The 26,384-nt window shown below is 36.1% G+C and overlaps 1 protein-coding gene across 2 annotated transcripts; it reads right to left on the bottom strand.

Annotated features, from left to right (window-relative positions):
• Positions 1-490: 490 nt before the first annotated feature.
• Positions 491-25,834, bottom strand: Mdu (mitotic spindle positioning protein meduse). 2 transcript variants are annotated; one of them, XR_013003166.1, is made up of 6 exons: positions 25,307-25,834; positions 10,811-10,948; positions 3,861-4,303; positions 2,345-2,510; positions 969-1,914; positions 491-840 (listed from the first exon to the last, which is right to left on the bottom strand). XR_013003166.1 is itself a non-coding variant. In XM_076391264.1 (5 exons), exons 1-5 carry the CDS (start codon positions 25,316-25,318, stop codon positions 1,810-1,812), a joined length of 864 nt encoding a protein of 287 aa, XP_076247379.1. In that variant the 5' UTR covers positions 25,319-25,834; the 3' UTR covers positions 491-1,809. The 2 variants fall into 2 exon arrangements, 1 of the variants encoding a protein (XP_076247379.1); XM_076391264.1 differs by having other exon boundaries at positions 491-1,914.
• Between the last annotated feature and the right edge of the window lie 550 nt (positions 25,835-26,384).

The raw sequence follows: 26,384 nt of genomic DNA, 5'->3' as shown, positions 1-26,384 counted from the left end.
TTACCTTTTACCAATATGTAGTTTTGGCTTTCGGCCAGAATTCGCAAAAGTATCAGGAGAACATGATAGCGAAAGATGTATTCCAAGTTCTTACCTTTTACCAATATATAGTTTTGGCTTTTGTCCTGAACTCGCAAAAGTATCAGGAGAACATGATACCGATAGAGGTATTTCAAGTTCTTACCTCTAACCAATTTGTAGTTTTGGCTTTTGTTCTGAACTCGCAAAAGTATCAGGAGAACATGATACCGAAAGAGGTATTTCAAGTTCTTACCTCTAACCAATTTGTAGTTTTGGCTTTTGTTCTGAACTCGCAAAAGTATTAGGAGAACATAATACTGAAAGTGGTATCTCATAATTTGCGGAAGTTAGCATATTTTCAGTAAGAATGAGATATGATTAGATGGCAATATGAGAATGGGAAACATGTTAGGAATGTGGATTAATAAATCAGTAAACGCATATTATGGTTGGTGCAATAGCATTTATTTTTATAAATTTGTCTGAATAATTTTGTACAAGTATAATATAAATATAATATTAATAAATAAATACAAGTATAATATTAGCTTAATGAAAATCCTGATCGAATCGTGGTGTCTGTCTAGTCGACGCTGTCAATTTTAGGGCAGATGTTGAATCACAAAGATCCATGGACCTTTGACGTGAACGAGGGGAAAGTAATCTAGGAACCGACTTAGGACCACCACGATCCGCGTCCTTTGAAATCTCAGATGCGACTGAGAAACACTCTGGTGTTGAAGGTATTTATACCTTTGATTTTGGGACAACATAAATAAACTGAGCAGCAGGGGTTAATTCCAAATCTTCGTCCATAAACTGAAAAAAGAGAAACGAGTGGATATAAAGAGGCCAAATATTGTTGTCTGGGTTGTTGGGTGCGTAAAATGTTCACGGTGTAAAGGAAACACTCATGGTCTGATCATTAAGTGTCTTTATGCACTTACCTCGTTTACCTCGCAAATGCCTAAAACTGTACATCGATACTGTAGAATCTAAAACTGTAGAATCTTCCCTTTTCCATTTGCACAAATTGTCTTTCTTTCTTCTAAGTATAGAAAATGTTTCGTTCATTTCTTTTTTATTACATTACATGTTTAATCAATTGAATTGAATTATTCAGGGAAAAAGAAAACCACAATCTTTAAGACGCATTTTCTATTAATTACATAAAAATTGCACAAATTGTTTCTTTATCATTATTATTCGAACTATGCTATCACATATGCAAATAGATCAAATACATATAGTTCTTCTTTACAATTAATTAAGTATATAACATATATTTTTCCTTACATCATTCATAATAATATATGCCACATGTACAAAGGATCCTTCAGAATCCTTAGTCACTCGCATGTGGATATTTAATACATAATAATAAAGATATATTACAATTAACGAACGAATATGACAAACATGTATATGCTTGTAATACTTAAAATTATTTCTTTACTCATATAAAGGGAGTAATATTTTTTTATTGTAGCTACTTTAATACTGAAAGCTTAGAAAAAAAAATATTAAATACAGCATACAATCAATCAGGTAATTCTTTCATTCTTGATTAAATATTTACTATAATGTTAAATAAATTAACATGTAAATTGTATAGATGAACAGAATGCAAGCATTAGGGCATGAGGAGTTCGAGTTGTTCAAGAATGAAAGGTATATTGTAGCACATTTTCATGGAGCCATAAAATGACTTCAAACACAACATATAAAAAGACAGCAGACAAAAGCGAGGATGAAATTGGTTGATCACTCTTTACACCGTGCAAAGACTTAAAAGTTTAAATCATTTTCGTTGTTATTGTCGGTAGACTCCTTTTTCGCGGCTATCAAATTTTCCCATTGTGCTATCAGCGTGCTTCGACGTCGGGGATTAGGCTGTAAATAATTTTATTTCTATTAATAATAATATAATATTAAATTTAAATAAAGAACGTAATGTGAAATTATTTTTTACAAAGACTTTTCTTATTTTCTATATATTTATTGCTTATTTTTCTCTTAATGGTGAAAGTATCATTAACATTGCAAATACCAATAAAAATGGCAAATACCATCTCATAAAATAGTCAAGTTCCTTATTATCAATTTTAGTATTTCCTACAATCTTTCCTTATAGTTCTAATTATTAAATAAACAATTGTGTGTATGCGTGCATTTAAACTTAATATTATGATCATCGTATAGTTTTATTTTCAATTGCAACGATATAAAAAAATATTGATCGTTACCAATTGCGTCGATTAGATAAGCAGCGCTATAAATACATTCCATCAATATTTGAGTTTCTTAGAGATAATAGTCATACCTTGTGTTTCCCTTTAGTTTCTTTCTCTACTTCGTCCTCATTTAAAGTGTTAGACGAGGTGCCACTTCGTAACGAACTCGAACCATCGTAGATATCAGAATCATTATCGTTTCCAATGTCCAACAAATTCGGTTGAGATTTGGCCAACATCTGTGATCGCATTAATCTAAAAATACGTCAGTAAATGTTACTTTGATAATATGAGTGACTAATTATTACGTATATTTAACAATCATTACTACTACAAAAATTTACCTGAGTTCTAAAATTTATTCCACAGTGCATGATTGTAAATAAAAGTAAGTGACAAGCAAATATTATCAATATGATATGGAATATCAGAAGTTTGAAGTTTGAAGTTTTAAGAACTTATATGGATATTAAAATAGTGTTTTACAAACATTTAGTATTTAGTTTTCTAAGTAGTTGCTATTGGTTTGAACAAGAATTCCCTTAATATTATCATTTTGATTTTCATGACGTTCTTCTAAGTAATAAAATATTATTAATTCTTGAGAAAATGCCTAAAATATGTACGCGTGAGATGTGTCTGATTCAGGACTTATTCTACTGACTTCACTGTGTCTGGCTGAGTGATACAGCTGGCAGTAGAATAAGTCCTGAGTCAGACACATTTTACACCTACGTATTTTAGATGTGTTCTCAACAATTAATGACTCTATCTTGTCTGTGCCTGTACTTAATTCTAGATCAGGGTTTCTTAACAAGGACCCTATGGTCCTCTTAAGGATCCTGCTAATGAATTTTTGGGCCCACGTGAAGAACAGAAAGATGGGGATAGGAAAAAATGGAAAGGTGAAAGATGGAAGTAGGAAAAAACTATTTTTTTATATTCTTTCTATCCCTATAATAGGAAAACAAATGGGGATTGTAAAATAAAAGAGGAAATAAGAACAAAATTGGGATAGAAGAAAAGAAATGGGAAGGTGGGCCACAGAGATGGTCAATATTCAGAAAAGAGGCACAAGCTACAAAAGGTTGAGAAATTGTGTTCTAGATATATAATAGAATCATTCTTTGAAATATCTGATACTTGTCTTCTGACCACCCTATAAGATAAATGTCCCAGTAGCTTAAAACGCTTAAAGTGTCAAATGTCCCAGCTTAAAAATGCTTGTATCGATACTTGAACTGCATTCCAGTAGCTGATTACCCTATTTTACGATACTATCTTCTATTTTTATTAGGCACATTAGAATTCAAGCTTCAAATAAAATAGAATTAGCGTCAGTCTTCAGATACTGGAACATTTATCTTATACGTTTCTCACAGAAATGCAACATATTGCAAACGAAATTGAGTTCATTTAATCCAACATTGTCGCAAACCACCTACATCCTCGAAAACGATATAGGACTACATTCCACGCAACCAGTTATGGATTTTCGAGAATGATCATCTTCCTTATCGCCCAGCTTCGACTCTCTCTCCAGAATCGCGAGCCATTACCTTAAATCTGTCACTCTGCATATCGTATCGCAGCATAAACTCCTACCTGAGCTCGTTCTCTCGTTCCTTCATCTCGTGCAATTCCTTCTGGATCTTCTCCTCGACTGGGACGTACCCTTTCCTAACTGGCGGCTTCTTGGGCTCGTCGTCCGGTTCCAGCTGGATCTCCAAGCTCCTGTTAAAAGCCTTGATGCTCAGCGGGTTGAGCGCGATGGTGGGCGTCGCAGGTGGCGTGAGGGAGTCGTTAGCAGCGGATTTCGGCTTGTAAATCTTCCCGCGGGTCGCGAGAAACCTGTGCATCAGCCCTTTCTGGCTCGGCGCTGTCGCGAAGCGCAGAGGGGTTGGCGTCGTGCGGCTGGATATCACTCCGTTCGTCATCTTTGGCGTTAAAGATGGTGTCGACGTTAGGCTGACTGCTTCCAGGATCTGCGGTGTGGACGTCGTCCTCTTCAGTTTGCCTGAGGCCAACGCTTGGGGCATGCGACGGACCTATCGGGCAGGATCATCTCTGTTAATTATCCATTGCATCATCGTCGTGTTTAAGATTGAGATTTGGAGGTTCACGAGTTGCCAAAGAGATTAACGTTGCATCTCGCAATTTATGTTGTGGGTAAATTATATGGTAGAGCTGTGTAGATTGTATCGCGCGTGGATTTCAAAAGTCACGAGATGTACAAAATTTAGACGTTATAGGGTGATCGATAATAGGTGGCAGAAATTTTAAGGAGTCGTTTTAGGTGAAATAAAAGGAAATTTTATTTGGGACTTTGTTTGCAAGTTATTGGTTATTAAAAAGTAGTTCAAGTGTAAGTAAAATGCGGCTGAATAGGGACTTACATTTTACTGGTGGTGTATTAGTTAGGTTAGACACAGTTCAGTCAGTAGAATATGTCCTAGTCAGACACAGTTTTGTTATTAGAATATGTCCAATGTCAGATACAGCGAAGCTAGTAAAATATTTCTCAAGCCAGGCACAAAAAGTTCAGTAGAATCTATCTAAATCTATCTAAATCTATCTAAATTTATTTAAAGGTCAGTAGAATACGTCCTAGTCAGACACAGTTTTGTCATTAGAATATGTTCAATGTCAGATACAGCGAAGCTAGTAAAATATTTCTCAAGTCAGGCACAAAAAAGTCAGTAGAATCTATCTCGAGTCAGACACAAAAACTCAGTAGAATGAGCCTAGAGTCAGACACAGTTTTGTCATTAGAATATGTTCAACGTCAGATATAGCGAAGTCAGTAGAATATTTCTCAAGTCAGGCACAAAAAAGTCAGTAGAATCTATCTCGAGTCAGACACAAAAAAGTCAGTAGAATCTATCTCAAGTCAGACACAAAAACTCAGTAGAATGAGCCTAGAGTCAGACACAGTTTTGTCATTAGAATATGTCCAATATTAGATACAGCGAAGCTAGTAAAATATTTTTCAAGTCAGGCACAAAAAAGTCAGTAGAATCTATCTCGAGTCAGACACAAAAACTCAGTAGAATGAGCCTAGAGTCAGACACAGAAAATACAGGAAATTCGACGAATTCAAAATTGATAAAGTTGCAGCTTTATCTATTCAGCTGCATTTTACTTATATTTTAACTATTTTTTAATAATCATTAACTTGCAAACGAAGTCCCAAATAAAATTTCGTTTTATTTTACCTAAAATGACTCCTGTCTTTCTGAGGAATCTTAACTATAGAGTTGATTATCTATTAAGAAATACATATTGAAAGAAAATGCCGAAAACTTCTGTCTAAAAATAAGTCTGATTGAAGACTTATTCTACTCACTTTTCTGTTCCTTATTCTAGGCTTATCTGCTGATTTTTATATGTGCGACCCAGGGCTTATTCTACTGTCTGAGCTGTGTCTGATCTGGTTAATGCACGACAGACCCATGTAAGTCCCATGTCAGACACATTTCACACATATGTTAAACGTCTTCCTCAATTAATAACTCTAAAACTAAGCTTCAAACGCAATCTTATGTGTCTTTATTTTCGTTTTATTTTATCATGTAGAATCATCACTTAAAATTTTTAATATCTGTTGTTGATCACTGGGAGAAGCTAATTTTAGCTTCTATTAATTAATTACATTAATCTTCAGTTTAATTTAATTTCAATCGAAAGATACAAGAAGTAAAAACAGGAATCGAAACAGTAATGGAGCTATTTAATAGGTTCTATATAAAACATGGATCATAAGAACTTCTCTAAAAAACAGTTCTCACAGTAAAAGTCCCAAAGAAAACAGATAAAAATAAACTCTTAATTTAAATAGAATTTCTCTGTTTTCGATTTCGATCCTTGATTAAAACTTCTATAACGATTTTATGAAGAATACTTATTAATTTGCAATAAACGATGCTCCTGAGATTACTTAAATAATTTATAGTCTATATTTAAGGAGCTCCTTGACTAGACTACAGTTTCAATTTCTATTAATAAAATTTTTACAACGAATAAACATGCCTGATAATCGTAACTCAATAATTTGTTTCAGTTTCTGAGCTGTGTCACTTTCGAAACACGTGTGATATATTTCTCTTTTCTTCTGTATGATGCAATAATACAGGGTGCTTCACGCAACAGAGATAAGCTATATCTTTAAAACAATTCTACAAACGTTCTTGTATTTTCATCCAAATAGAGAAAAATGTCATAAGGCAAAACTAAATGATTTAAAATGATACATGTTTTAATATTAGTTGTATGCTTCAAAAAATTCAAGTGCATCTATTTTTTTATACCATATCTCATACTTTTTAATGCTCCAATCGATGCACTTCTCTGTCCTTTCCAAGGAAGTATTAAGGAGTATGCCTTAAAACTACTAATTTAAAAGTTATTCCAATTAAGAGATACCTTAGGTTATTTACTTACAGAAATTAATTTTGATATATTTGAATACTTATAACTTTCATCATATATCAAACATTTTCTTCACCTTTTTATATTATTGTTTATATTATTCAAGACACGAATCAATCAAATTTTCTCCAGTTATTCTCGAAGTTTGTTCTAAAAGACGTTTCTTGATACCTCAAATATTGAATGTAATTAAGAAAACTTTAAATTCCACCAACTTTTAAATCAGCAATTTAAAGGCATAAGTCACTATTATTATTTATATTATTCAAGACACGAATCAATCAAATTTTCTCGAGTTATTCTCGAAGTTTGTTCCAAAAGACGTTTCTTGATACCTCAAATATTGAATGTAATTAAGAAAGCTTTAAATTTCACCAACTTTTAAATCAGCAATTTAAAGGCATAAGTCACTTCATACTTCCTTGTAGAAGAAAAAAAGTGCATCGATTAGAGCATTTAAAGGTACAAAATTCGACATGAAAAACAGATGCACTTGAACATTTGAATTGCAGTGATACAAAAAATGCATGAAAGTAATATTAAAACATGCTCCATTGTAAACCATTTAACTTCACCCTACGACAGTTCTTTACCACTTTAAAGATACAGCTGTCTCCATTGCGTGGGACACCCTGTACAGTACTATCTCTATTCTTCTGCCACAGAAGATTCTCTTCCTTCCCTGGCACTGTAACCAGCGGCTGGTCTCCATGATTATTCCTCGAAGAAAGTATATTCGCGTGCGAAAGTTGAGGTAACCGGTGTTACTTCAGCACGCTATCGGCCAGACAATAGGCATTTCTAGCTATCATTATCAGTAACAATGGTCTGCGTCACTTGGCGAAAAAGGTGGTTTCCACGGAAAAACAGTATTGTATTTGCTCGAACGTATCAGCAGATAAGATATTTTTCAATCGAGATCCCCAGCGGCGGTTACGAAAACACGGCGAGTGAAACGGCGATGTTTGCGAAATAAATTTGCACTACCGACACGTCGTAATAATTACTTCACGTGCCCTGACGGTATTAATTAAATGGCGTAGAATGCAATGCGCGACCGTGCCACGATTATTATACACTCTGTTGTTTCGAACGATTTATCGCCGTAACGTTGGCCCGTGAAACGTAATTAGTTCCGTTCTGTTTAAATACGTCCGACGAGAAGCGGGCTTTCGCGCCAATAAACGCGGACCCGTGAAGAAAGTATTATGCATGCAAAATCGTAATACTTTTGGAAAGGCGTTTTGGAAAGGCTACCCAGATAGCACACGACGTCTTGAAGACGTCTATTTTATGTTCATTTTATGCCTGAACGTCTTACGACATAATTTAGTCGTCTTAAAAACATCCAAGAGCGTACATCTTAAAGACATGCAAAGTTTACGTCTATAAAACGTCTTAAAGACACACTACATGGACGTCTTAAAGACTTACGCTTTTGGACGTCTTAAAAACGTCTAATTGTTGTCTGAACGTCTTATATACGTAATTTGGACGTCTTTAAGACGTCTTATAAATGTTTCTTAAGACGTCCTGAAGACATACTGATTTGTAACATTGGACGTCTTATAGACGTCTTTTGGATATTTTTAGGACTTTACTGGATATTTTTAAGATGTTTTTAAGATGTCTCTGTGCTATTTGGGTATTTACCATAGAGTTGATGTGCTGTACTGTGCATACTTAGTGTATGATGTCTTGAAGACGTCTGTATTATGTCCACTGTGTATCTGAATGTCTTAGGACACGATTTAGACGTCTTAAAAACAGTCAATAGGGGATGTCTTAAAGACTTCTGAAATTTATGTCCAGGAGACGTCTTAAAGACACACATGGATGACCTTGTCTTGAAGACTTACGTTTTTGGAAGTCTTAAAAAGATCTGTTTATTGTCTGATCGTCTTATAGATGTAGCTTGGACATCTTTAAGATGTCTTATGAATGTATTTTAAGATGTCCTAAACATATATCGATTTATGACTTGGGACGTCTCAAAGACGTTTTTTGGACATTTCTAGGAATTTACTAGATGTCTAAGGTGTTTCTAAGACATCTCTATGCTATATGGATAAATGTTTGGACAATTTTACACTTTTTTATTTATATATATTATTACATATAAATAAAAAATATATATGTGATATATTATTAATATTATATATATTATTTTTATTATATATTATTCTTATATTGCACAGAGATGTCTTAAGAGCGTCTTAAAGACATTTAGTAAAGTCTTAAAAATGTTTAAAAGACGTCTCTGAGACGTTTGATGTTACAAACAATTTTTTTATATTTCAAGGTTTCAGTATTTTCTATTTGCTATTATTCTACTTTCATTAAAATTCGAATTTAGTTAACTCAACTTATGGTTTGAATATTTTACCCTGGTTTTATAGTTATGAAATGTAGTGTACGTGGCAAAAACTTAATAGCAAGAAGTGTGGGGCCAAACTAGTTTCTCTGCTCTTCTGAAAAATAATAAAAGAGAACTTGCGTCAGTTTGGCTCACAGATACAGAATCATGAACCAGGCTAGCTGTTCTTTATTAAATGATTGTACTGTTTGATAACATCGAGAATAGCTACAGTTATTTTTCAATGATAAGACTAATATTTATGTTATAAAAATGTGAGAATTGTTTCTAATCTTTAGAAGAGTCTATTATGAATTACGATAGTCTTGCATGGTAGAATAGTTGAAATTGGTATTTTTTATTGCAACTGAGGTTTGACAAGGTTTACTGGAGTTGCTGTAACGTCAGTTATTGAGCAAAATTTTATTTGGATTACAGATAACCAATCCCAGATATCCAATCAAATCAGAAATTATTTGTACAAGAAATTTTTCGATTAAAAATGTTCCTTGTTAATCTGCTACAGTTCTTGGAATATAAGCACGACTGTAATTCAAAAACAAGGTCAACATATGTACTTCCACATGTTACAAAACGTTCTGAATATTTAAACAGACATTTTTAATAACATACATCATGTTTTAAAATATGGTCGTAACATAGGAAGTAAACTGAAAGCATAATATTATGAGAAAGTGGATGAACAATTAATTGTTAAATGTTCCCTCTTTGTAAGTGTCATTCTCCCTTTTAATCTCGCTTATATTAATAAATATAAAACTGATTGTACTTAAGAAGTAATGACACGTCTTGTATGTTATTTTAAGTATACAGATCCTGTTTAAATATACAGAACATTTTGTAACTCTTTGACCCTATTTTTGTATGTTGATTCAACTTCTGATATATTAGAATACATTTATGGAAATATTTAAAATAAAGTAGATGATATAATATTCAAAAAATTAAACAAAATTCTACGCAAGTCCCATCTTTTTCCAATTATACTTATAAAAACGGGAATTTGTATAAACATCCAGTTTACAAATTACCGAACTGCACATTTAATACCATACTACAATATTCACTATTTTTTAAAAGATTTTATAAAGGATAAGTGTTCTCAATCCTCGCTCCAAAGTGAACTGAATTTTCTAAAACCTATTTTCAATTAAATGTGACTTCGAAGAAATACATTACTGAATAAAAAATAATTTTCCTCTGAAGTATTTGCAAAAATTAATTTTAGTACATGAAAAAACGAGGTCTCTTAAAGCGTGAAACCAGGGACTACAGCTCCCCCTCCCCATCCTGGCTCGACTGTCCTCAATATCCATATTATCTATAACTCAGTCATAAGCAGTATATTCCTCAGAAATAAATAGACCAAACTTTCGCACGAACTTTTTCCATTATCTTTGTCCCTGAGATTATGCCACGTTACGAAACAAACTATCGTCGCCTTAAACGACGAAACGCTCTCGAAGCTGCACAGTGTCGAGCCGCTTCAGATCTAATTTCCCAAGCAAGAATTCCTGTCACGCGGCTGACAAAATTTAAGCAAGGCGCACCGTGAATCATTAAATCAGCAGCGGCCGCGTAATCGTTCCCATCGCTCATGGGCATGCACGCCCGAGCTGCATTTCGTCCCTATAAGGACCGTCGTCAGGCATTTACTCTTTCTTTCTTTCGTTCAACGACCTTGAGCATGGCCGACACGGGTACTGTACACACGTTGACGTGGACGTAACGTTGAAAGTTTCAAGCGTACCTTGGAATCCACCGTCTCGTCCGACGTGGTTTTGATGCTGCCCACGTTTCGTAGCTCGTGCTCCCTCTCTGTGACCTCTTCGATCTCCTTCTGTATTCTGTCCGTCGCCTTCTTCAGCTGCTCCAGCCTGTGCTCTGCCTGCAACGAAACGCGGTCGAGTTAAGAGACGAGCCTTTTTCTCCTTTTCTAGTTAGTAAATGAGGAACGAGGCTGCTGGATGACCAGCTTTGCGTTAACATTTTGTTTGGCGCTTGGCAGCTTCTCGATAAGGGTCTCGTAACGGTTCTTTTTCTTGGGGCAACTTAAACATTGTGACACTTGTTCCATAGTATACTAAGTCGAAGAGAACTTGAGTTACTTATTTATTTAGCAAGCTGAGGACTCTGGTCGTTCTTTCTGTATTCTACTGCTGATCTATGCAAGGTATTCGGCTGTAAGTGATAAAAAATGTCGAGGGAAATTTTGGACATTAAGTGAAGGGTGAGAATTTCAAGGGAAGAAAAAAATTTCAAGGGAAATTCTGGATATTAAGTGAGGGGTGAGAGTTGATTTTCTGATGGGTCAAAATTCGATCCTTTTTACACTTTTTCTTAATGAAACTGTGTGGGAAGGTAATTTGAGTCTTTCTGTATTTTTTTGGTATGTGTGCAAGTTACTATAATATTTTTTAGCGAATATTCTATTGTGACTAGACTATAGTAAGTACTATACTATAGTGTAATATATTACTGTACTACTAGAGTACATTAGACTACTGTACTACTGTAGTACTATTATGCTACTATAATGTACTGCTACTATACTACTATAGGTATACTATAACTACCATTATAGAACTATAATATAAGTTTATAATACATTTTTTACTATACTAGTACTACTATACTGCTATATTCGTATTATTGTACTACTAGCACTATGGTAGCACTACTATACTACTATTGTACATTATAGGAGTACTACTATATTGTTACTATACTAGTAATGCTATAATCCTACTATACTAGTATTAATATAGTAATATATTAACTAGTATTAATAGTATAGTAATATATTAACTAGTATTAATATTAACTAGTTATATATATTAACTAGTATTAATATATTACTATATTAATACTCCTATAGTAGTACAGTAATACTATTATACTACTATATTAGTGTCTCTATACTACTATACTACTATACTAGTACACTGCTATACTGTCACTTATATATTACTATCTATTATCCTATGCTACTACAATAGAATATCCTATTATACACCTATAGTTTACTGCTACTGAACTACTATATTATTGTATTACTACACTACTATATAGTATTCTAGAGTATCTGCAATACTAACATAACATATTATTTCTTTGCAATTTCTATAACCCGACAACTACATCATTTAAATTAATATCCACCATATTCCCTCGTTATAAGTTCACTGTTCATTATTCTCAACCACCCCATACGAGCATAAATCACAGCCTCGCCAAAGGCGACACAGGCAAGAAATGAGAGAGCCCCAATAACTACCGCAGATGACAACGAGTTTACAGCGAGAAAGCCCTGCAGTTCCACGCTTTTCGATTTCCCCGATTCGTCCATCACCTTCGACGCTTGAACAGTCGACGAGAGCTGGTTGATGAATGGACAGGTCGCGAAACTTTTCCCCGTTTCCTCGTTTTTCCATCAGAGGGGGTCTTGCTTAACCCCGCTACGCGTCAGATGTCTGCAATCACGCTGGTAATTAGAGAAGCCAGGGAGCCTCGGATTGTTGAATTAATGACGGCGCAACCCGACCCCTGAACCCCGATTCTAATTTCACCGTGAACCGTGTGACCAGCCTAAACAGCTTCTCGAACACCTCCGCGGTCTACGAACCCTCGCCTCCTGGCGGAAGGTCCCTGATCCCTCGCGCGACACGTTCGAGGAGAGGGAAACGAAAAAGAAAAAAAAAAAAAATGCAAACCGCGAGAGGAATCAAATTCCAAGCCGCCTCGCGTCGATCGAGCCGCTAACGGGAAATGGATTCCAGAAAACTAGCTGAACGCGGCTGCCATGCGATTAACCCATCGCCGTTCGTCTCGCTCGCTGCTACATCCATCAAAAGCTTTATGCTCGCTTTACGGGGCTAATTAGATTTCCATGTAATGACTAACGTTGCCTGCCGCGCGCTTTTTCTGCGGCCCCTCATCGATCTTGAGACGGAAGTGAAATGGGCTTGTTTCACGGATGCCATTTGGGATATTGTTTCTGGGTTCTAGATGGGTCTGTAGTTGAGGGATCAGTGCAAGTGAGTAGAGAAGTTTAGTTGCTATTGATCTTGGGTTTGGGAATTATTTGTTTGGTTTTCTTGAGCTTCTTTTATTGGAGATATAAATGAATTTTTAGAGTACGTGGCAAGTTTGTTTAGAAGCTTTTGGTTCCCCTTGATTTCAGTACTCCCTAGGTTTCGGTACTCCCTAGATTTGGTTCTTTCTGATATCGGTTTTCCTTAGGTTTCTATTCTCCCTAGGTTTCGGTATCCCCTTGGTTTGGGTTCTGCCTCGGTTTCGGTTCTCCTTAATCTCAGTTCTCCCTAGTTTCAGTTCTCCCTAGTCTCGGTTCTCCCTAGACCCAGTTCTCTCTAGTCTCAGTTCTCTCTAGTCTCAGTTCTCTCTAGTCTCGGTTCCCTCTAGTTTCAGTTCTCCCTAGTCTCTGTTCTCTCTAGTCTCGGTTCCCTCTAGTTTCAGTTCTCCCTAGTTTCGGTTCTTCCTAGTTTTCCTAATCTCAGTTCTCCCTAGTGTCGGTTCTTCCTAACATCGGTTATCCCTAGCCTCGGTTCTCCATAGTTTCTACTCTCTCTAGGTATTTGTTCTCCTTAAGTTTCGGTTCTCTCTAGCTTTCGGTTCTTCCTAGTCTCAGTTTTCTCTAAGTTTCAGTTCACTCTACTTTCGATCCTCTTCATTCTTAGTTATCCCTAGCCTTAATTCTCCCTAGGTTCCTGTTCTCTCAAGGTCTCTGTTTTCTCTAGGTTTCTATTCTCTCTAGATTTCTGTTCTCTCTACATTTCGATTTTTCCTAGTCCCATTTCTCCCTCTTCTCGGTTCTCTCTATGTTTCGGTTCTCCCTAGTTTCGATTTCTCTACTTTCAATCATCCCTAGTATCGGTTACCCCAAATTTTGAATACCCACACACCCTTATTGTTTATCTAACACTTTTAAAATTAAAGAGATCACGCAGCTGCACACAAAATCAAGAGAACACTGTGACTCAGTCGTCTGCGTAAAACGAAACCTGAATGAAAGAATCGGTTTGCTTCGACTTACCAATTCTCGCGACGTCGCACTCGTTAACGTAAAACAACGTCAGTCCCTTCGTTAGAAGCCTTCGAAACTAACATTGTTATCTCTATGCTCTGCTTTTAATCAGAAGCTATAGACCGATAGCGTGACCGATAAGTCTCTTGGCTTAGAACCGCCGATTTACTACGAAATGAAAAGTGCATTAAGAACGCGATCGATTGTGATAGAGATATCGTTTCCATTTGTTGAAACGTTGTCGCAAATCTGATCGAGGTTCTTCGATCGAAGACAAGGTCAATCCTGTTGTCGATTGATGTTTGATCGAGTGACGTGCTAGAATGGATGTATTTTAAATGTAAATGCTCGTTTGCTTGAGTCATGTCGATCTTGATGGTGACATTCGAAAACTGAGAAACTCGATGACGTGTTTGTGATGAGGAGGAACCTTGATTATCTTGTAAATTGATGTAAATTGGTTTCTTTAAGGGGAAAGTGGGTACCCAAAGTGGAGGATACTGAACAGGTATGGAGTTTTCTCAGAAAGGACTTTCTGTATAAAAAGTGCTGTGTTTATTCGCTGTAAATTTGTGGCAAGGTATGAGCAATGAATTTAGTAGAAGTGAAGGAAAATATTAGTTTCCTGGTACAGGAATTTTTCCTCTATACGTCAAAGTTAATTGATTAATATAATATAAAAATTAATTTTAGCTCAGGAACTTAATGACTGATGAACACCTTTTTTTGTGGATTCAAAAATGAAGCAATACTTTTGTATTTAGAATATGTACAGGAATTTAGATTTTTTATCATTGTCAATCTTGTACTATTTTCCCACTTTTTAATTTAATTATTTCAGGAATAATTGAATAAATTTTTAAGTCCAAAAATTTGTAGCTCTGTTTTTATCGAGGTCCAAAATACGATGTTTGTATTTTTACTTGAATAAGAATTATTTATAAAATTAACAGCAGACTAGGATTCCTAATATTAATAATAATTTTCTATTAAGTATACTAATTTCACTGTACTCTTATATTTAAGGGAAAAAATTCTTTTTAATTAATCACAAACTTTTTCCTGGATTTCAATTCACAAATAAATTCAATTTTTCCAAAAAACACTTATATTTTGTTCTACTCCACAAAACAAACTCTAATAATTCCATCAATCAATCCCAGGATTAAGCTTCCGCGATACCTCAAACTATCACCACAAGTACTGCTCAAAGTAATTAGAGGATCACCTATCCCCCATCACGGTACCATTAAATTCGCATTATCTTCACGCTATCATTTAAACTGTCCAAAGTCGTTTGACTCCATCATCTCGAGTGCCATCAGCGGTTACTAATAAAAGGACTCGTGAAGCCATACAGGAAGTACATAAACAAACTCCACTACTCAAACACACAAAAGGTCTCTAAAAATCTGTAAATGGAATATTTAAATCTCAAAATTTGACGAGCTGGAAATTGGAGGCTCCAAAAATTTGAAAACTTGATTTCAATCTTGTATAATTTAACGTTAGGCAAATAGTATCAGGGTCCCTGCGTATCTCACTTTAGCACATTAACATTTTGACTGCCACGTTAAATTCACTAAAACTTCCATTACATTGACAGTGATTCCATCTTAAAAAGAATTATTCTTAATTGAATCGGTGAGTTGAAAAATAGCAGAAAAATCGTGTGTTTTGCGTATGAGTTGTCCCATGGTGTCAATGTGGCACTGAGGATGTAAGGTCACTCATCCCTAGGCGTAGGGTCCAGCCTGACAAGCATGCTTTATATTTTACAAGATTTATCCCGTGAAATAAATACATACATACATAAAAACCCAAAATTAGCCATTTTTAGGCAAAATTAAAAGTGTATTTAAAATGTAGTAAGTCACAGAAAACCTCACCGATTCAATTCATGTCCATATCTATTTTAAAGTGTACTCCTTTCTTTCACAAATTCAAATTGTCTCTAAAAATATAAATAACAAAAATTGTTATTAAACAAATTGTCTCTATATATGAGCGACATGGTAGTCAACTTGTCAAATGTTTCTGTCAAAGGAACACACTTGGAATAAACAGAATAATTTTTATAAAAATGTCCACCAATTAAAGTCAGCTAGTCCACGTATCTATGAGCCACAAAAATCCTCGAACTTCACTCCCACGACCACTCATGATGAGATGCTATAGTTGGGTCAACAAGACGAGTCAGCAGATGTAAACACATGCAGGGGCTTGACACGACAGAGCAGGATTGAATTTACAGTTTCCAGATCCCTGCACGAGTATCAGGAAATTAATATTTAATTTATCTTCTAAAAGGTGATGTTCTAATATTTCTCCATTTATAATTAGAACTTGAGGAAGTTATAACGAAAGCACACAGAAGAAGCAGAGAGGCAAAGACTTGGGTTGCTCATGAAAAACTGACTGTCCATTTCAGTATTTTCACAGGTTCGTCCCTGAATGTCAGGTAAATGTCCCAGTATCTGGACCTTCAAGATATCACATGCACCAGTAAGTGGACAACCTTAAATTCCATGTTTCTGACATTTGAATTTCGTCCCAGTAGCTGAATATATTTACTATTTAATATTTAGTATATTTCTGTACCTCAGAGTCAGACTAACTCAAGTTCATTTTGTTTCAAAATTTAGTTCTTTATAGGTTTCTATTGCTTCTTCTTCAGTTTATTAGAATAACAGGAGTTATTCTAATAAAGTTACGTTACAAATGAAGGAAATTTAAGAGTACAAACTACTTCAAATACTATGTTAAAAAATAGGCAATCTCGTTTATTTTTCGGTTCCCCTAAAAAATCTGTGGCTATAACGCAACACGACTTAAGTCACATATTTTTGTTCTCGAGATATCTGTCTTATGGATTTACATTTTCATGATCCTTTACTGTCAAGCGAAACAATTCTTCCAGTGCCCCTTTTTCTCCCTATAAATATAAACTCTATCTTCTACATCTCAATTAAGTCCATAACTCGAACATTTTGAAAAAGTGACGTACCTCCTTTTACCCTACAACCACAGAAATAACAAAAAAGGCCTTCTGTCACACTAGCTCTCAAGCAAACTTTTAGGTACAGTCTTTTAGTTCCCTTTTACATGCACTAGAATCTACGCTTAAACTAAACAAAATTAGATTCAGCGTTCAGGTGCCAGGACATGGCCAACTGCTGGGACATTTACCTTATCGCTCGAGTGTCACGTGGCAGAGGCGCGAAAAATTCTTTTTCCTCGGCGACTGGTCGCGTTGACCCGCGTACAGGATCGTCCAAGAGGAAGGATAGAAACCTGGGTCTGACAGAAGGAAGCAGGCAGGCTCGCTCAGGTGTTTCGTGCGCACTTCCGCGTAGGAACCGAATATCACTGGAACGAGTTCTGGAAGGGTTTCCAGGTGAGCAGCCGGCCGGTCAGGAATGCTGCTCATTGAAAACTGAACAGCGACTAGTACGGCTGCTTAACTGTAACCCGTGCCTGTTTCCTTTCTAAAAAAAATGGGCCACGGATGTTCCTGGGTCCCCTACCTTCTCCCGCTGACACGTAACCCCTCGGTTTTCATCGGCGCCGATGGCCGACTTCGAACTCCTGCCACGATGACGCTCGATTTCGATCGAGCGTCACGGATTTCGACGGCCACTGTGGTCAGGGTCCGCTGTGATAAATGCCACTCAGACGCGGTGAAAATCGCTGTCTGGTCGACCAGAGGCGTCTAATTGATCATGGTTGTGGACGTTTCAGGATAACAGGGATTGCGGTTCGCTGATTTACCGCTATAAATTTTGAAGGAACTTTCGATCCAGGGGTCGGAGAAAATCGCGAGAAATTGGGTGTACGGAGTGACCTAGAAGTTCTGATGTATGGTAGTTTGCTAGTTTGTGAGTGGGCTTAGTTACTTCTATTCAGAGTTTTTGTTGGTGTTTTTTGTGTGACTAAGTGTGAGTTATTCAGTATTGTATCTTGTTCCGTAAGAAGTCCTCTGAGAAGCATTAGGGACAATGCTTCCCAGGAGACTTCTCGTGGGATACTATTAGTAGATGCTTTCTACTTTGTGAATCTGTTGCTGTATTTATCATTTCTTTGCAGAATTCATTTTTGCTAGATATCTGAAGAGATAAAAGTGGTAAAAAAATGTTTCTCTTGCTATAAGCTTATTGTCAGCGGATTATGAGTTTATGACAATGAGTCGAGAGCTTATAAAGAGTAAATATTCTTATTACAGTGAAAATAAAAATACATATAATAAACTATAAAAGCAGTTCTTACTTAGAATTACAATTAAGCAGCGTTTGTGAATAGATTTTTGCAAATAAAGCAGTTGTAAATTATTTAACAAAATTACTCTCTTTATTCTAGAAGATATAGTGTATTTTCTGTGTTCCAATATAAATAAATTAGACTTAATATTGTTGAAATAAGATAAAAGTTTAGAAATTTTTAACTGAATAAGAAAGTTAAAAATATCTCGATTTTCATCACTATTTTTCGAACACACTGTATATTAAAATTTCGAACCTTCAACACCTCGTTCGATAGACCGTTTTATTTATGTGACTGTTAACGATAATAAGAAGTATTTCGAGGCCAAGTTAATGGACTGAGCAAAGTACTTTAAAATTAATTAGCCCTCTACTAGACACGCCATATGGCTTGATATTTACATACGAATAAATTTATGCTTTTTAATCTCCCATTTCTATAACATGTTGTATACGTTATTACCTTAGACTGACAAATCGTGTTTTGTACTAGAATATTTATTAATAGTAATTCAATCTACTGCACTGCTGCACTATCAAAACTGTAGCAATCATTTCTTAGCTTTTTATTTAAATAAAATTTTTCTTAAAAGTCGTACTCAAGTTCAAATTTTAAAATCTCAAAATTTAAGATTTATTACGACTTCCAGGACCTTCGACTTTCAAATCACATTTAAAATGACTTGAATGTTCACTTCCACTCTGCTTTGAAAAATCTCAAATGCTTTCAAAATCAACAATCGAGCATATATCCCTAAATTGCTACCTTTATTAATTCATAGAACATTTTAATTTCCAAAAATCAAATACCTATATCCACCACAATATTTATTCATCTATAACATAGAACCATCTACCAGAAGCCATATACCCAATACACAAAACCATACAAAATATTAAACACACTTCATACCCTCTACCTCAACTATAAAACCAGACGAAAGTATTTAAATAGCATATTGACTTAACTGAAATGAAATGAAACTAAAATAACGATACACGAAGAATGCTGAAACCCTGAAAACATCACGGAGTCCTTAGTTCCACATAATTTCGATCGGAAGTTCGAAGGATTAAAAGCTCTAAAGTGGCTTTATAGCCATAAAACGCAGCGTAATATCCGCGAGGTGTCAGAAACCTCAACTAAGTTCCGTTTCGCCGATTCTACTCGTAAAAGCAGGAATCTGCCTCGAACATCCGCAGCCCAGTGGCACCAGCGAGCCTCAGCTCGTGGACAGACGTAACCCAAACGCGAGCTCGCGGCTCTGCGAGCGTCGACGCGCAGAGGGAACCGGTATCGCACATTTTTCGAGGCACACGCTCGAGTGAATTTTTTACAGATGGCCAACTATGTAGCCCGCGATCGGATGTAAGGCAGAGGTTCCGATGGTGTTCCTTGCAAATTGCCCCGCGGTTGAATATTTATTAAATTCCAGGCGAGGTGTAATTATCGCGCCGAGGCTGCAGCCGCGAGATGCTGCTCGAACATAATTGCATATAAGGTATGTGGGTCGTCGTTGCCTTTGGGACGACTGCCTCGCGCACCCGAGGCGGTTCGACAGGTGTTTCGACGCCAGCCATAACAAATTAAAGCAGCTGTTGCGCTTCTAGTCGCGCTCCGACGATGACGGCACACCGTTCGGTTTAACAGTGCTTTGAGAGTCTGTGGACGATGCGATAGTTCGAGGCCTTGGGGCTGGGACTGCTGGAGCAGCTCGAGGGGGGAACATTTTGGTCAAGCCTTTCTTTTGGTCAAGGATTTTTTATTAGTGAAACTGTATGGTCAATTATGTTTAGTTTTTTGTATGTTCTTAGTATGTGTTAAAGTAGTTGTCTGTAATGGTTTTTGGAGAAGGTTTTATTATATGGTTTGGGGGTATTTTTCTTGAAGCACTGTGTCCCTTTTTTTAAGACGACAAAGAGAAAAAGATGAGGAAATTCCTTCTAGAAGGTGTTTAAGTAGTTTAACTAGTCTAATAGTATAAATAATTTAGTTATGGACGATGCGATAGTTCGAGGCCTTGGGGCTGGGACTGCTGGAGCAGCTCGAGGGGGGAACATTTTGGTCAAGCCTTTCTTTTGGTCAAGGATTTTTTATTAGTGAAACTGTATGGTCAATTATGTTTAGTTTTTTTGTATGTTTCTAGTATGTCTTAAAGTAGTTGTTTGTAATGTTTTTTGGAGAAAGTTTTATTATATGGTTTGGGGATATTTTTTTTCAAGCATTGTGTCCCTTTTTTTAAGACGACAAAGAGGAAAAGATGAGGAAATTCCTTCTAGAAGGTGTTTAAGTAGTCTAACTAGTCTAATAGTATAAATAATTTAGTTATATTATGTATATATATAGTAATATTTCTCAACCATCGTGTGTCCCTTTTTTTAAGACGACAAAGAGGAAAAGACGAGGAAATTCCCTCCAGAAGGTGTTTAAGCAGTCTAACTAGTCTAATAGTATAAATAATTTAGTTATATTATATATATAGTACATATATTAAGTAATATTTTTCAACCGTCGTGTGTCCCTCTTTTTTAAAAAGAAAATGAAGTTTCTTCCATAAGGTATTTAAGTAGTATAAGTAGTCTGGACATTCTGTCTATATTTTTTCTCGACCAACGTGTGTTTCTCTTTTTTAAAAAGGAAAAGAAATTCCCTCTAGAAGGTATTTAAGTAGTCTAAATAGTCTACACATTTTATTTATATTTATCCTCAAGCATTGTGTCTTTTTTTCAAGAGGAAGAAGAATGTGTTTCATAATGTGTTTAAGTAGTCTAATTAGTCTAATAGTATAAATAATTTAGTTATATTATACATATAGTAATATTTCTCAACCATCGTGTGTCCCTCTTTTTTAAAAAGAAAATGAAGTTTCTTCCATAAGGTATTTAAGTAGTATAAGTAGTCTGAATATTCTGTATATTTTTCCTCAACCAACGTGTGTCCCTCTTTTTTAAAAAGGAAAAGAAATTTCCTCTAGAAGGTATTTAAGTAGTATAAATAGTCTACATATTCTGCTTATATTTATCCTCAAGCATTGTGTCTCTTTTTTCAAGAGGAAGAAGAATGTGTTTCATAATGTGTTTAAGTAGTCTAACTGGACTAAGAGTCTAAGTAGAGATAGTCGCTGCATATAGTCATGATAATATTCATGTAATATAGAACTGCCATTCGTGATAAAGTGATAGGCAACACTGGGACTACCGAGGTCAACGTATATCTATTTTCATCGAAGAGTCGAAATTACAGCTTTCTGCAAAAATACCGAAACCACAGGAATAATATTTATTTACACACTTCCTCAATTTTATTTGGTATTAACATGGAGAAAAAATATAATATTTTTAAAGAGTAAATTAGACGTAAAGAATAAGCATAAGGATTGTTTCTTTCTTTTTTCTATTCAGGGATTCCATGAAGGTTCTAATATTAAATGTTTATTAATAATTGATGATTTTCTAGACGAACATGATTTTATCACGTAATAGTTAAGACGATTTGAAATACTGTTATGCAAGCTAATGTATGTAGTCTGTTGATGTCTTGTTCTAGTACCCTATTGTACCTCAGTACCTTTTTATGTAAAGTGATAAGAAAAATCAAGTTACACAAAAAGATTGTAGAGTCTCGTTGAAAAAAAGTTCAATTCCATATTGCAATTGCACCGATGCACTCATCAAAAAATTGCATTACATCGTGACATGACTTGTCAAACAATAGAAAAATTTCCTTTACAATTCTTTTGTACCTTTAATAGGAATAAAATTGTATCTCGATTCATTTACTAGATTCACTCTGTATAGATAAGGTTTATGTACTTTTTCTGACATTTAATAAAAAGATTTGATAAAAGAGATCTGATAAAAAGACAGAAAAAAATAATCCTATTTTAGCTCCAAACTCAAAACCTGTTTTTTTATAATACAGAATCAGAATTTTGTAAATTAATTATTAATTCATATCTAAAGATATGAATCTGAATAATATTTAAAGAGATGAATAATATTTCTTAATTCCACGTTACATAATTGTTTTCTTCACACTTTAAAAACATTTAGAACACAGATAATTAAACCCATTTTTTTCCCTTTTAGAACTGTTCTGTAACCCTTCAATTTAATTTATCGAAATCGAAAAGCAAGCGCTCCTCGCGGAATATTCGTGCTCGAAAATCGCGTATGAACTGATTTGAATAGTCGTCCGACCAGTCTTTCGAGGGCACTGTGCGCCCGCGTGCGTCAATTCGCGCATTTTTCATTTCAGCGAACCGCTTTCGAGCAAAGGGAAAAGTCCAAATATTGAACCACAGAGTACTGTCACGTCTTTCTTAACACGCTTTCTTAGACCATTTACTCCAGCGGCCAGTCAGAGCAGCGTAATTAGAAAGCATCGGTCAATAATCGTCATAGATCAGAGATCCCGTTGACGTCCCTCTCTACTCAATTACAGTGCTCCCGCTTTAAGCTCACCATAATGCGTATAATTCCCTCGAATTATTCTACAATTTTGTTTTACACAAAAAAGAATCATCTATCCAAGTCGCTCTTAATGAGTCTTTTACAGTTAGTTTGAAAAATGTTCGACTATATTATTCAGTAAGTTTGATGTAAGATAGATGTGCAGGATGTAAATAGAGGATTGTGTAATTAAATTGAATAGTCAATGTCTTAGGAATTTCTGTTGTGTATAAATTTGAGAAGGTTTAATAATATTTGAATATGTATACTATTATTTAGAGGTATTTGGAACACTTACTATTTTTAATGATCCTTCAGTTTGCAATGTGAATTTGTAATATTAAATCAATTTTTACTGACGAAGAAACTATGGTGGAATTTACTGTGAATGGATTTTTGTAACTGTTGTAAGGAAATTATGAAAAGTTGTTTGTAGATGTAGTATGATAGTGGTGGTCAAATTTTGTTATGATAGGAGCCATATTTGAAACTAGGTTTTATACAATAGTATAGGTTGTTCAAGTGTCAGAAAATTTAAAGGGCGAGTATAAAGAAATATAAAAGGAAATAAAGAATAATGAAATTGAGTTCGAGACTTCGTTTTAGATTGAAAAATGTCTGAAATGTGTCTGACTCGCAGCTTATTCTACTTCTCGGTTTACATACAGACTACAACGTAGCGATGTCAGTAGAAAAACTCTTTTTAGGTACATTTTTAGCTTAAAATTGATTACTTTGACACGAAGCTATTACAGATTTTTGTTTTAACTTTTAAATCTTCTTCCATCTCTAACTGAGTACACTGTATCATTGTTATGTTACACTACATTTCTATCGAACATTTCTATCGAAAGAAGGCTAAAAAATATTGTAAAAAATATCCTTAAAATATAGATATATCATAAATTAATTTTAATAAAACCTACGATACACAGAAAACATTTAAAAGAGAAAAGTGAACTAGCAATAAATGAATAAATTCTCGTCTATTTTACCTGTGACTCTAAGACAATTCCACTTACGTCTCATTTTAAAAAAAATTGAGTTAAGGCTTTAATTGAGATCCAGAAAATAAAATTTTTATTTGCAGAAAGAAGAAAGGACCCTAGAAAATTTTTTCACTCAAAAATAAGAGTTCAAGAAAATAGTTCCAGTATCAAAATTCTAGAGTTTAAATGTCCATATCTCGAAAACAAAAACGTGTGACTTAGGCTTAGCATGGATATCAGTAACAACTCTAAATATGTACATACATTTACATTGACACTCTCAAATACCGAGGTCGCCATATCAAGACAATATCACATCATTCAAGATCACGTCGCTATTTGATCAATCACTGTTTATACATGGAACAGATACAAACACTAACAGAGTGTCACGACGTAACCCAGGCCAAATACACGAAACATGAAAATTTAAAACCAATCTTCATAGGCCAGATTAAAAGGATTGCAGACCATATTCAGGAAACGTGAAAGCTAGTTTCTTCTAGTATCTAAATTAAGAGGATCATGCACCAAATTAAATAATTATAGTCTGTCTAAGCCTCACAGTTTTATCCAGAAACAGATCACTCACACAAAACCAGACCAAATTCATGAAACATAAAATCTTAAAACCAATCCCTCGTAGGTGAGAGATTAAGAGGATTGTAGAATAAATCAGAGGATCACAGAGCACCAGAACCTCAGCTAGTTTTAGGGTTCTACCCAGAACCAGACTAAATTCGCGACACCTGAGAACTAGTCCCTTCTAGTCCCTAAATTAAAAGGATCATAGTCTAAACTGAGGGACCATAGATCACGACAACCCTAGCTAACTTCACAGTTTAACCCAGCACCAGATCACTCACACAGAACCAGACCAAATTCACGAAACCTGAAGACTAGTCCCTCCCAGTCCCCAAATTAAGATGATCACAGACCAAATAAAAGATCTATAGATCACGAAAATTTTGTCTAAACCCCAAAGTTCTATTTATAATCAGATCACTCACCCACAACCAGACCAAATTCACGAAACACGCAAACTAGTCCCTCCCAGTCCCCAAATTAAGAAGATCATAGCCCAAACTAAAGGACTATAGATCACAAGAATTCTTCCTAAGCCTCAGACTTCAAGAACCAGACCATATTCACGAAACTTAAAAGCTAGTCCCTCATAGTCCCCAAATTAAGAAGATCATAGCCCAAACTAAAGGACTATAGATCACAAGAATCCTTCCTAAGCCTCAGAGTTCCAGAGCCAGACCATATTCACGAAACTTAAAAGCTAGTCCCTCATAGTCCCCAAATTAAGAAGATCATAGCCCAAACTAAAGGACTATAGATCACAAGAATCCTTCCTAAGCCTCAGAGTTCCAGAACCAGACCATATTCACGAAACATAAAAGCTAGTCCCCAAATTAAGAGACTCATACGACTGAAAGAATCACAGCTCACGCGAAATCTCCCTAGCCTGCCAGTGTACCCACAACCAGATCACTCACCTCCATTTTCATCGTTGCGACAGATGAGATTTCCCAGCGAGTATCGAACACGAACTGAACCTCTTATCAGCCTCGTCGTCCGCCTCAGCTCGCCGAGCCCGGGCCACGATTTCGATCCGTTTATCTGATCGTGAACGCAGCCGACCCACCTCGTCCCTATCTACTATCATGCCTCGTCGTTGCGTCACTGGGGCCTCTTCCACCGATCACGAGGAGAATCGCGGAATCGAACTCGCGGCGGTACCTGGTAACGCGATCACCTGGCTGTCCTGGCCCCTCGAGGATCTCGCCTGGCCCCTGCGAGGATCGCGCGCGATCTAGGGACGCCAGAGGCGTGGATCGTTCGCGGAGAGAGCACAGGTTCGACCAGATTGGCGGCCACAGTCGGCGTTCGCGCGACAGCAAAACGTTGCTCCTCTCGGCGCGAGGCGACTTGTTACTCGCGCGGACACTGTCTCGGCTCTGATCCACGGGCTTGGCGATTTTCGGAGATGGCCGAGCTCGCGGTCGAGACGCGGACGGCTGCGCTCGACGACTGCCATTTTACCTGCGTGACCTTGTTGTTCTCCCCGGCTGCCGTTCTCGGAACAAAAGCAACAGAAGCGACAGCGACGGTGCAGCGCGCTGGTCGTCGACGCTCGTCGAGGCTCGTCGGGTTATCGGGCGTGTGGAAGGTATGGAGATGGTGGAGTCGATGGGTTTCAGGGGACATGGATGAGGGGAAAGGGGAACTTGGAGGCATTTTGGGAAACCTGTCTGCTTTTCATAAAGGCATGTATCTTGAAGTTTAGATCTTGATCAATAGAGTTCACTTTGTTTTGTTTGTGAGACAAGTTCTATTAATTTGTGTAATAAAAAGCGTGTGGATAAGGAGATGCGAAATATTTAGTATATTAATATACTATGAATAATAATATATAGGATAATTGAGGATTGAGGACTTAACTCGAATTTTTTGGAATAGAATGTCCCTCTTGATATCTGTGCTAGGTTTTGCCAAGATTGGGTCAATAGTGGCGAATGTTTACTGTGTAGAAACACCAGTTGGGAACAAGCTAATTAAAAAAATGTTTTAGTG

The sequence above is a fragment of the Calliopsis andreniformis genome, unplaced genomic scaffold (genome assembly GCF_051401765.1).
Source record: "Calliopsis andreniformis isolate RMS-2024a unplaced genomic scaffold, iyCalAndr_principal scaffold0022, whole genome shotgun sequence".
NCBI lineage: Eukaryota > Metazoa > Arthropoda > Insecta > Hymenoptera > Andrenidae > Calliopsis > Calliopsis andreniformis.
This window is presented reverse-complemented; position numbering and strand designations above follow the sequence as displayed.

Coding starts and splice junctions, on each gene's coding strand:
- Mdu (XM_076391264.1), bottom strand. Junction 2,511..3,860: donor GAACGAGAGAACGAGCTCAG/GTAGGAGTTTAT, acceptor ACGTATTTTTAG/ATTAATGCGATCACAGATGT. Junction 1,915..2,344: donor AAACTAAAGGGAAACACAAG/GTATGACTATTA, acceptor AATTATTTACAG/CCTAATCCCCGACGTCGAAG.